This window comes from Chiloscyllium plagiosum, unplaced genomic scaffold, assembly GCF_037043375.1.
Source record: "Chiloscyllium plagiosum isolate Xiang-an unplaced genomic scaffold, Cpla_swu_hap1 HiC_scaffold_4, whole genome shotgun sequence".
In the NCBI taxonomy this organism is placed as follows: Eukaryota; Metazoa; Chordata; class Chondrichthyes; order Orectolobiformes; family Hemiscylliidae; genus Chiloscyllium; species Chiloscyllium plagiosum.
In genome coordinates, this window is record NW_028270142.1 from 145672830 (window position 1) to 145686077 (window position 13248).

General features: G+C 41.8%; 1 protein-coding gene across 2 annotated transcripts in view; it reads right to left on the reverse strand.

Annotated features, from left to right (window-relative positions):
- Nucleotides 1–13248, reverse strand: part of lama3 (laminin, alpha 3) — a 376808-nt gene that overhangs the window by 164941 nt on the left and 198619 nt on the right. For both annotated transcript variants that reach the window (XM_043687604.2, XM_087986754.1), the window contains exons 30-31: nucleotides 6947–7124; nucleotides 3959–4085 (exon numbers count right to left, since the gene is read on the reverse strand). In XM_043687604.2, the coding sequence (XP_043543539.2) occupies nucleotides 3959–4085; nucleotides 6947–7124 (305 nt within the window). The remainder of the gene's footprint in view (nucleotides 1–3958; nucleotides 4086–6946; nucleotides 7125–13248) is intronic.

Consider the following 13248-nt stretch of genomic DNA (forward strand, 5'->3'; position numbering starts at 1 on the left):
GCCACTCACTTAGTACGCAGAATTCACTATACTCAAGTTCCATGTAATATCAGCCAAAACATAAACAGCATAGAGGCTCAGTGGTTCGCAGTGCTGTCTCACAGCTCAGGGACTTGGGTTCGATTCCAGCGTGAGGTGACTGTCAGTGTAGAGTTTGCATGTTCTCCCCGTGTCTGTGTTGGTTTCATCCCACAGTCCAAAGATGTGCGGGTTAGATGGATTGGTCATGCTAAATTGCCCCATAGTGTCCAGGGATAGGTGGGTTAGCCATTGTAAATGCAGGTTTACGGGGATGGGGTGGGTCATACAAACACAGAAAATAGGAGCAGGAGTAGGTCATTTACCCCTTTGAGTCTGCACCACCATTCAATATGCTCATGGCTGATCATGCAATTTCAGTATCCCATTCCTACCTTCTCTCTATATCCCTTTAGCCAGAAGGGCGATGTCCAGCTCCCTCTTGAATATATCTAATGAACTGGTCCCAACAGCTTCCTGTAGGAGAGAATTCCATAGGTTCACAGCTCTCTGAGTGAAGAAAGTCTTCCTCATCTCAGTCCTGAATGGCTTACCCATTATTCTTAAGCTGTGACCCCCTCGTTCTGGACTTCCCTAACATTGGGAACATTCTTCCCACATCTAGCCTGTCAGGATTTTATATGTTTCTATGAGATCCCCCCTCATTCATCTAAATTCCAGTGAGTACAAGCCCAGTCAACCCAGTCTTTCCTCATATGTCAGTCCTGCCATCCCAGGAATCAGTCTGGGCAACCTTCAGTAACAATAGCAATAATGCCCTTCCTCAGACTAGGAGACCAAAACAGTACACAATACTCGAGATGGGGCCTCACCAAGGCTCTGTGTAACTGCAGAAAGACATCCTTATTCTGATACTCAAACTCTCTTGCTATGAATGCCAGCATGCTAATCATTAGCTTTCCTCACTGCCTGCTGTATCTGCATGCCAACCTTCAGTGATTGTCCCACCATGACACCCAGGTTTTGTTGCACCTCACACTTTCCTAAACTGCCACCCTTCAGATAATAATAATGTACCATCCTGTTTTTGCAACCAAAGTGGATACCCTCACATTTACCACATTCTATTGCATTTGTCAAGTATTTGCCTACTCAACCAGTCTGTCCAAGTAACCCTGCAGCCTCTTAGCATCCTCCTCACAGTACACACTGCCACCCAGCTTACTGTCATCTGCAAATTTGGAGATTTGGCAATCAATTCTTTCATCAAAATTGTTAATGTATATTGTGAACAGCTGGGGTTCCAGCACTGAACCTTGTGGCACCCCATTTATCATTGCCTGCCATTCTGAAAAGGACTCGTTTATTTCAACTCTTTGCTTCCTGTCTGCCAACCAGTTCTCTATCTATGTCAACACATTGCCTCCAATACCATGAATTTTAATTTTCATTACTAATCTCTTGTGTGGAACCTTGTCAAAAGCCTTTTGAAAATCTAGATACACACTACTGGACCACTTTATTGGTCACATCCTCAAAAGATTCCTGAAGATTTGTCAAGCATGATTTCCCTTTAATGAATCCATGCTGACTAGGACTGATTCTGTCACCACCTTCCAAATGGTCAGTTATTACATCCTTAATAATTGACTCCAACATCGATGTCAGGCTAACCAGCCTACAATTCCCCATTTTCTCTCTCCCTCCTTTTTAAAAGAGTGGGGTTGCATTAGCTATCATTGAAACTCTTCCAGAGCCCACAGAATGCTAGAAAATGATCACCAATGTACTAATGCATCTGTTATTTTAGGGCCATTTCCTTAAATATTTTGGGATGCAGCACATCGGGTTCTGGGGACTTGTCGTGTTTTGATCCCATCAATTTCCCCTATACCATTTCCTGACTAATAAGGATTGCCTTCAGTTCCTCCTTCATGCTTGACACTCTTTTCTCTAACATTTCCTGAAGGTATTTGTGCCCTCCTTAGTGAAGACAGATGCAAAGTATTTGTTCAACTAGTCTGCAATCTCTTTGGTATCCATTATTATTTCACCTGATTCTAACTGCAAGGGACCTACATTTGTCTTCACCAGTCTTTTTCTCTTCACGCATCTGTAGAAGTTTTTGCAGTCAGTTTTTATGTTTTGCACAAGTTTACTTTCATATTCTATTTTCCCCTTCTGAATGAAACTCTTTGTTGTCCTCTGCGGAATTTTAAACATCCCCCAGTCCTCAGGTTTGCTGCTTTGACTCCCCAAGCCTCCTCTTTGGCTTTAACACTATCCCTGATTTCTCTTGTTAGCCATCTTCCTAGTTTTACTTTTATGCCAGACTGGGATAGGTCTGGGTGGGATGCTCTTCAGAGGGTTGGTGTTGATTTGATGGGCCTCATGTCCTGCACTGTAGGGATTCTATGAATTTTCTAAATATCATTGGGAAAAGTGAACTTCTTGCAATTTAATAAAAGTCACCACAGCATTAATCCTGAAATAAAATTTTAAACCACATTAGATGGACACCGTATTACATCTTGAACAAAATCAGAAATTGCTGGAAAAACCCAGCAGGCCTGGCTATATCTGCAAAGAAGGGTTCTAAAGGACCCAAAACTTTGACTCTGCTTTCTCTCCACAGGTACTGATAGACCTGCTGAGTTTTTCCAGAAATTTCTGATTTTGGTTCTGATTTCCAGCATCACAGTTCTTTGGTTTATTTTATTACTTCTGGAAATTGTTCTTCATTCTTAGATAAATGGAACACCTATTTTTCTGAAACCAATCAGCACTTGAACTCAGCTAAACATTGACAATGGCCACAATTTAAAACAACAGGTTTCACTCTGCAAAGGGAAAAAAAAGCAAGTAATTCCAAATCAGTGTGCTTGTCAATAAATGTAAAGGTTAGATTTTTAAGGGTGTAGATTTTATTCCACACCTAGATGGAAAATTTGGCCGATTACTTCAAGTCTGAGACAGACGGACTTTTAATCAGTAAGGAAATCAATGGTTATGAGGGAAAGACGGGAAAGTGGAGTTGAGGTTTGTCAGATTAGGCATGATCTGATTGAATAGTGCAGCAGACTTGACGGCAGGAATGACCTACTTCTGCTCCTACATAATGTTCTTCAATAGCTTTTTAGAGAGGGAGTGAAGAGTTCTTGATTTCCACTACACTCTATGGTTATGGCTCCTTTTTCTAGACTCCCTCACCAGCTGATATTGTTTTTTGCCAGTTAGGCCATCAAGTTCTTCAATTATATTATCTCTTTATAATAGAATGCCTAGAGTGTGAAACAGGCCATTTGACCCATCGAGTCCACACTGACCCTCCATACAACATCCCACCCCGTCAGCCAGACCCAACCTCCTACCCTTTTCCTGTAACCCTACATTTTCCATGGCCAATCTACCTAACCTGTATATCTTTGGACTGTGGGAGGAAACTGGAGCATCCAGAAGAGACCCACGCAGACACAGAGAGAATGTGAAAACTCCACACTGACAGTCATCCAAGGGTGGAATTGAATCTGGGTCCCTGGCACTGTAATGCACCAGTACTAACCACTGAGCTATCATGCCACCCAGAAATATCTTGTAGATATTTTTAATTAACCTGTTAATATGTAATATAATACACTTCTGGAGCAGGTGGACTTTGACCCAGGCCTTCTAACCCAGATGTGAGACACTACCACTGCACCGCAAAAGCCCTAAAACACAGCCAATCACACAGAGTCTGATCTCTATCACGGAATTAGATTCCAGTTGCCTGCATGACTGATGGGGACACAGTTACTATACCAACAAGGAGACTCCTCTGTCCACCTTGTAAACTGGAGGGAATACAAACCTAATTTATACAACCTCTTGTCCGAACTGAACTACTTTATGCCAATATCATACAGGTGAACCTGTGGTTCATTCGAATCTCATGCAAAGTGCAGTGGCTAGTGAATGCTTAGAAACCTTAATAACTTACCATTATAGGGACGACCTCCATCCACCATCACCCCTACTGGGAATGTTGGGTACAAAGGCTGATAAAAATGCACCAATATCGCGTGTTTGCCTTCATTTGGCACTCTTGTTTTGAAGGTAATCTGATTCTATAAAGCAAATTAGCCTCATGTTGACAAAAGAAAATCCGCATCTCATGAATGAATAAATCGTAGGTGATAGGTTTAAGAGAATTAGCTTAAGAAACAGAGGGAATATAAGCTTTGCTGTCCAAGCCAGCATTTATTGCTCATCTCTTCTTGTCCTAGTGGAGGTGGTGGTGAGCTGCCTTTTGAACTATTGCAGTCCTTTGGATGGAGGAAACAATGGTATTTTTTTCAAGTTAGGATGGTGTGTGACGTGGAACGGAACTTAAGTGATGGTGTTCTCGTGCATCTGCTACTCTTGTTCTTTTAGGTGATAGGGTCACTAGTGGAACCTTGGTGAGTTATTCAAGTACATCTTGTAGAGGGTACACACTGCTGCTATTGAGCAATAGTGGTGGAGTGAGTAAATGTTTGAGGATGTGGTGCCAATCAAGTGGGCTGCTTTGTCCTAGATGGTGTCAAGCTTCTTGAGTGTTGTTGGAGCTGCCCCAACCCAGGCAAGTGGGGAGTATTATGTCACGCTCCTGACTTGTGCCTTGTAGGTGGTGGACAGGCTCTAGGGAGGAAGGAGGTGTTGTTATCTGAAAAGAATGGTGGAAGCAGGTTCAGTAACTTTCAAAAGAAAGTTTTATAAAAACATGGAAGTAAAATAAAATTAAAATGCAAAGGGAAAACAGTTGAAGAAGAGAGACTATTAATATAGAATATAGAACAGTACAACACAGGAATGGACCCTAAGGCCCATGATGTTGCGCTGAACATGATGTCAAATTAAACTAATCTCTTCTGCTTGCCCTGGTCCTGGGCCTCTTCCATTGCTAAACCCTAACCACTTGAAGCCTGGAGGAAGAACGTCTCATTCTCTACCTTGGGACCCTCCAGCCACATGGGATCAATGTGGATTTCACCAGTTTCCTCATTTCTCCTTGCCCTACGTTATCCCAGATCCCACCTTCCAACTTGGCACCGTCCTCTTGAACTGTCCTACCTGTCCATCTTCCTTCCCACCTATCAGCTCACCCTCCTCTCTGACCTATCACCTTCTACCCCACCTTCATCTACCTATTGCATTCTCAGCCACCATCCCCCCAGCCACACACTCCCTCACATTTATCTCTCACCATCCTCCCACCATCACCACCACCACCAGCCCACAAGCCTCATTCCTGATGAAGAGCTTACACTCAAAATATCGATCCTCCTGCTCCTCCAATGCTGCCTGACCTGCTGTGCTTTTCCAGCACAACACTGTTGACCTTAGTCCATACCCCTCCATTCCTTGCATATTCATGTGCTTATCTAAAAGTCCTTTAAACACACCTATCACATCTGCCTCCACCACAATCCCAACAGCGTGTTCCAGTCTCCTCCCACTCTCTGTGTAAAAAACTTGCCCCTCACATCTCCTTTGAACTTTTGCCCTCTCACTTTAAATGCAAGCCCCGTAGTATTAGACATCTGAACTATGGGAAAAATATTCTAACGTCAATCCTCTCAATGCATCTCATAATCTTATAGACTTCTATCAGGTCTCCCCTCAGCCACTCCAGAGAAAACAACCCTAGTTTTTCTAGTTTCTCCTTGTAGCTCATAATCCAAGCAGCATCCTGGTGAACCTCTTCTGCACCTTCATATCCTTCCTGTAATGTGGTGACCAGAATTGAATACAATACTCTAAGTAAAGTCTTATAAAGACTTTGGCCCAATCAAAGTCTTATAAAGTTGCACAATGACATCCTGACTCTTGTACTGAATTCCCCAACCAATAAGGGCAAGCATGCTGTACACCTTCTTTATCATCCTATCAACTTGCATTGCCACTTTCAGGGAGCTATGGACTCGAGCCCCAACATCCCCTTGTACATCAATGCTATTCAGGGTTCTGCCATTACCTGAACACTTTTCCTTAACGTTGGATCTCCCAAAGTGCAGCACCTCACACTTACTCAGTTTAAACTCCCACCTGTCATTTCTCTCCAGTAAAGCACTAATCGAAGAACTTTCCCAAACAGCCAGAAAAATTACTTGAACAGAGTCCTCCTGTGCTATGTGACCTCTGAACAGGGATGAACATCAAATTGTGAATATTCTGAACAACAAAAAGGGTTGAGTAACACGTAACATTATTCTAGATGTACCCACATCAAATGGACTGCAGCGTCTTAAGAAGGCAGCTCACCATCATCTGCCCAAGGGCAACTACAGATGGGCAATAAATTCTAGTCCAGCCAGCAATGCCCACATCCATGTCTGATTAAAAAAACATGCACACTGTTCAAAGTCATTCCATGTGTTATCAATGAAATAAAAATTCTGAGATAGTGTAAATGGACTCAAATATATCCTCAGAAGCAAGCAGAAAATTTTGGAGAAATTCAGCAGGTCTGGTACCATCTGTGGAAAAAGAAACAGATTAATGTCTTTTTCAGAACTGGAGAATCATATTGGAATTGATAAGCTAACTCTTTTTATTTTCAAAGATGCTGCCAGACCAGCTGAGTCCCTCCAACACTTTCTATTTTTATATTAGATCTCCAGCATCCATAGCGTTTTGTTGAAATGAATTTTATTCAAAAGATGACAAACTATAGAAGAGACTGGCAGAACATCACAATGTTTCCAAGAGTCAGTGGAAACTAGTAAGATACGAGAAGGTTGGAAACAGAATGATGTGATGCCCATATTCAAAAAGCATGACTTAGCAGATCCTTGTGTCTGGGAGGTATTCCAGCATAGCTCCCAGCTATTTTCTCATCTTCTGTCTTCACTCCTGCTCCTGGACCTCGAGGAATACTACTCTAAGACTTCTTTCTTATTTTGTGGATATTAATTTACATTAAAACTCACTCAAAACTGTTGATTACCTTTGGTGATTTTAGTAAAATAATATCTCCTGGTTCCACCATGGTTGGAGGGCGCTGGGTTAGGAGCTGTGGATCTTTAGATAGGTCAGGTTGTGAAGAAAGGTCTGCAGTTGAAAGATGTCCATCTTTCAGCTTCACTGATGACACAGGTATTTCATACTTGCTTGCAACACATGAGCTGTTCAAAATTTCAAATAAAGACAGTGACATTTATAAAGGACAATATTCTGGACAATCACGTTTATTCACAAATAAGTTTGTGTTCTACATCATCAGGGCTCTTGATAGAGTGCAGAGGAGAAACTATTTCCATTCTTGCAAGGTCAGAAACCAGAGGACACAGAATGAGGATAATTAGCAAAAAAACACCAGAAGAGATTTTGTTCGCACACAGCAAGTTGCTATAATCTGGAGTGCACTGTCTAACAGGTTGGTGGGCACAGATTCAATAGTAATTCTCAAAGGGAACTGGATGTATGCTTTAAAGAAAGAATATTGCAGGGTTATGGAGTAAAGTGGAGGGAGTGGGACAAATTGGATCAAATCATTTTCCATAAAATAGATATTTTGGCTCAAGAATAAAATGAAGAGAGTGAAATTCTCTTGCCAATAATTTGGGCAAAGTAGTAAATCTGAGTATGGAAATGGATTTTCTCTACACTTGGCTAGGCCTCAGTTCATCTATTGAATCCAGTTCTGGAGAAAGAGAGTGAAGAGGAGATTTATTAGAATGATTGCAGCAGATGCCGGAAATCTGAAGCAAACAGAGAGAATGCTGGAGAAACTCATCAGGTCTGGTAGCATATGTGGAGAGAGAAAACAGAGTTAATGTTTTGAGTCTGATTCTTCTTCAGAACACCCAATGCTGCTGAGTTTCTCCAATATTTTCTACATTAAATAAAATAGTAACAGGGAATGAAAGGCTTCAGGATGGAAAGACTGGAGAAGATGATGTTGTCTTTAGAGAAGGTTAAAAGGAAATAAAGTAAGCTTCATGATTGTGAGGGGTTTGATAAAGCAATACAGAGGAGCTGTTTCCAGGGGCAGGGGAGTGAATAAACAGAGGACATAGATTTGAGATAACTGGCAAAAAAAGCAAGGTGTGAGTCTTCTTTGTGCAGCAAGTTGTTGTGACTGGAATGCGCTGCCTGAAAGGACTGTGGAAGCAGATACAATCGTAACTTTCAAAAGGTATTGGATAACAATGTAAAGATTTGTAAGGCTTTGGGGTAAGAGAAAGCAGGGTAAAACATTTCAAAGAGCTAGCATAGGCATGTAGGGCCCAATGGCTTCCTTCTGTTCTGCTTCATTCTAAGCTAAATGCATAATGAAAGGCATTGCTTCCTGACTGCCAGAGAAAAGTACTATTTTTGTATATAGCAGCAATTTCTCAATTCTAAATGAAGTGAGTATTTTCATAAAATGCAGGAGCTGAGCATGTGCTGTGGAATTTTGTTTGGTGCCTCAATGTTCTTGATCTAATCAGGTTTGCTGTGTTTATTGCTTTCCTTTATAGCCATCCTTGAAAGCTGGAATCATTTATGTTTGAGTAACTTGTATAAATAAATATTATTCAATCAAACCTATCTGAACTTGATGAACAATGCTGATTTCAATTACCCTTTTACTTTCCAATCTCAGTGGGATGCCCTGCAGCAAAATGTTTATTGCTGATCTATGAAATGAAACCATTCATCTGATCTATATCAGAGCTTTTTTATAAAAATGCTACCAAAAGACAACTTTTCCAACTTATTTGACAACTCTTTTATTTATTCATTCACAGGATTAGGGTGTTGCTGGCTAGGTCACCATTTATTGCCCATTCCTAAGGCAGTTAAAAGTCAACCACATTGGAGTCACATGCAGGCCAAACCAGATAAGGGTATCAGTTTCTTTCCCTAAAGACAGCAGTGAGCCGGATAGGGTTTTCCTGGTAATTGTTTCATGGTCATCATTAGACTCTTAATTCAAGATTTTTATTGAATTCAAATTCCACCATCTGTCCTGGGTACATGAGTCCCCAGAACATTACCTTTGAATTAGCAGACGATCGCCTTTCCCCTTTATGATAGAGGCATACAACACAAGGGGGAGGTCATTTGGCCCATCGTGCCTGAGCCATCCAATTTGCTCCACATTCGTCAACTTTCCTGAAAGTTCCCTTTTGAAAGTTATCATAGCATCTACACTCATCAGCTTTTGAGTCCATGCATTCCAGGGCATTATAATTAATTAACATTTTTGTTCAGTCATTAAACATGGGCATCACCAGCTGATCCAGAATTTATTGTCCATCCCTAGTTGCCCTTGGTTATGGTGATGGTGGTGACGATGAATTGCCTTCTTGAACTGCTGCAGTCCATGTGCTGTAGGTACACCTATAATGCTATTAGGGATTAAAACAATTTCTCTTTATTTCCCCATTTGACAATCACCTTTAGTGCTTTCTGGTCACTAATGTACATTATTTATTCGAACAAAAACCTATATAATCCTGAATATCACTATTACATGTTGGTCCTTCCAAGATGATGGCAGAATAGGGCTCCTGAGTTGTAGCTCATCCAATCCAAATCCTTTTCTTATGTCTTTTCTTAGATCTTACTTCATTTTTTTCAGTTTTTAATTTTTTACTTTTCTCTACAGACCTTCTGGAGAGAACTTTGTTGTGTAGGCAGCAGTAGCAATCAGAGGGGCTGGGGGTCCAGAGCAGCATCGTGGAAGCAGCTGGCGACTCGGAGTGGCACCACAGCAGGATACTGGCAGCCTGTGGTGAGGCAGACGGTGAGCCAGCAGCGAGACATCAGTGTGGAGGTGTGGGGATTGGGCCCAGTGCAGGGGAGAGGGATGGGGCCCAGTGAGGGGGAGAGGGATGGGGCCCAGTGCGGGGGAGAGAGATGGGGCCCAGTGCAGAGAGGAGAGAATGGGCCCAATGCAGGGGAGTGAGTGACCCCAACACAGGGGAGAGATCAATCCCAGTACAGGGGAGAGATCATGTCCAGCGCAGAGAAGAGATTGAGCCCAATGCGGGAGAGAGAGATCAGGCCTAATGCAGTGGAGAGATTGACTCCAGCATGGGAGAGTGATCGAACCCAGCATGGGGGTGGGGGGGCGACGAGATTGAGTCTGGTGCAGGGGAGAGATCGAGCCCAGCGCAGGAGAGTGATCGAGCCCGATGTAGGGGAGAGATCAAGCCCAATGTGGGCAAGAGATTGTGCCCAACACAGAGGAGAGATCAAACCCTTGAGGGGAAAGCCCAATGTGGAGCAACTGCATGCCCATGGCTAAATAAGGACTGTAATTTAGAACTTACACTTTATTTCTTATTTACTACTTTATACTTACAAGAACTGTAATGTTGAACATTTAACTTGTTTCTTTATTTTTCTACTTTTTACCTAAGGTTTTGTACCTAGATACCCTCTACCTAAGATGGTGCTGTGTACAGTGACATTTTAAACTTTTCATTGTTCTTGTGTATCCCTGCAATTGAGTACACATGACAATAAAACCAAATTCTAATTCTACATTTCTTCCTGCTTTGACAAGAGCAATCACAATTTTTTCAGCCTGTGACACTCAGGTTTGAACCTAATACAAGTGCGGCCTAACCAGCAACTGATAACTCAGTGAATTATTGGGCCACTTTCAGACTCATTTCCAGCAGGTCCAGCAGCGGTTTGGGAACCTGTAAGTTCATAGAGTGGATATTATTATGCATCTCTAACTGAGGAACAACGTCTGGGTTTTCTGATCAATCAGAACATGTGGGTATAGTCATGCTTGATGCTGATGCCTCAGTATTTTAAAGGACTTTAGTGAGGGAGAGAATGGCTTTATCCTACAAGTTCTAACTTGTAGGCATCTGGAACAATGGAATCTCAAAGAGGAAAAGCTACACCCCATTTCTTATAAGCATCTCTGGAGAGCCTGCTGTAAGCCATAAGGGCCCACAGAGACACCTTGTTCCCAGCAGAAAGGAGGAAGAAGACTGCTTCTGAACTAAGATGGAAAGTGCCTGAGGAAGCAAAAATATGGCACGTTGTCACTTACTGATGAATAAATGTGCTGCAAAATGTTCAATTACTTCACTAGGGTAGGAAAGGTACATGTCATGTTTAAGTGCTACCTCTCACTCTGATTTACCAAGCTCTCTCCTGCACGTCACCACTCAAATTAACACAGCTTGCAGGTCCACCCATTCCTTTCTCTTGAGCAACCTCCTCACATCCCCATCTGAGCAGTCATTACTGATATCTCCTTCATCTCATTGCCATTCACATTCATCCCTCAAAGTCACCGTCCACAAATGCTGTCATTCCAACCTCTCAACAGATTCCACATCTCACACCAATACTTCTTTTTCTGGCTGTCTCCTCACAGAAAAGTGCCAAACATTAGGGAAAGACAGTGCACTGGCAGTGGTCTTCCTGTGATAGCCATCTTGAATGCTGCATAGGGGATTTGCTGGATAAACACAGCTGATTGCTTCAAGAAAGTTAAAAATCAGGGATCCATTGTCTTTATTTCATTGACCACATGCTTTGACAAGGTGAACTAACACTAATGTTTATAAACTGGGAGCCCAAATTGAGGAACTGTTTTACCAGTAACAGTGGCAATAAGAGAACTGAGAAAGCAGATAAGATTAATAAAATGGGGAGCTGACAAAGCAAGTATGAAACAGGAGAATTAGATCAAACATGAAACATTCCTCCTTCTAGGGTCTATGCTTTTATAAATTGGACAGTTCTTTCAATGAACTGGCATTTGCATGATAATACCAGATGGTTTCCTAAGCGTGTTATATAAACCTGTTGTGTTCAATGAGAAAGAAGCAGATTGGTCCAACAGATGCATGCTGTTATGTACCCACATCAGTCTCAATTCACCCTACTTCCTCTCACCCTGTTAGCACATCGCTCTCTTTTTCTCCAATATGTGCTTTCAAGTTTTGTAATAAATCTGTGTCTGCTATTCACCTCCCCTACTCTCTGTGGTGGCAAGTTTCACATTCTTCCTGCTCTTCAAGTAAAGATGTTTGCCTTGAATTCCCTATTTGATTTGTTAGTGACTATTTTATGCAGATGGATTCCTTGTTTATGGACATTCCCACAAGGACAAATAGCTTCTCTACATCTAACCTATCAAATTGTTTGAAAGAAAAAGAAGAGATAAAGAGCTACAGTAGGCAGATCGCAACTGACAAATATAAACAAAACAAGATGGATTTGAGGTTCAAAATAAGATGACAAGAAATGCTGTTTTGTTGGGAAGGAAAAACATCAAGGCAAAACTTATTGTAACCTATACAAAACAGCAATTTCTTCAACATATACCTAATTTCAATGTACCTGTATAAGCTGCACCCATAATCGGAATTTGCTCCAGGTTGTGAATGACATATCAAGTTTGTACAAAGTTGGGAATTCAGATGGAATTGGACAGGAGACAACTAGACAGCAATTCATTTTCTTAGTGGTGCAGTACATTAGTTTTCTATAAATTACCAAACATTTCCTCTTCTTCTCAGGTAATTTATTAGAATTGGGGAGGCTTGCTTCCATTGTGGTTCAACGGTTTTACAATGGCTGATATATACTATATCTGATCTGCAGATTGTACCCCATGCTTGGAGAGTTAGGTTCATGAGTTGACACATGATTTGTGCTCCCCACACTCCAACCCGTGCTGCAACTTCATCTCTGTGTGTTCCCTATGTAGGCCCTGATGTATGCAGTGCCTTTCCAAATTAACTTTGTACATTTTAATTAGTCTTAATTAAGACCCCCAGTGGAGATTTTTGACTTCTTTAGGGCTGCTTTGAGAATCATAAAACCATAAGACATAGGAGCAGAAGCAGGCTATTCAGCCCATTGAATCTGCTCCATCATGCAATGAGATCATGACTCTATATTCCTGCCTTTTTCCCCACAATTCTTGATTCCCTTACTTTGATTCCCTTCCTAACCAACCTCAGCAGCTTTTGTGGTAAAGAATTCTAAAGATTCACAACTCTCTGAGAGAAAAAAAATCCTCCTCATGCGTGATCCCTTATTCTGAGATTGTGATCTCTACTCTAAGACTCTACCACAAGGGGAAACATTCCTAAGGCATTTCCATTGTCTTCCTGGGAGTCTCCTGCTGTGACTGAGTACAGCAGATGCATCGGGAATCTGCCATCAAGTTGAGTTTGAATAACTCCACCCTTGGGTGGACTAATGGCAGGTATAATTCTGCCAAAGAGAAAATCTTTAACAGCACTATCATCACTGCAATGCCTAACATCATCCTTCTGG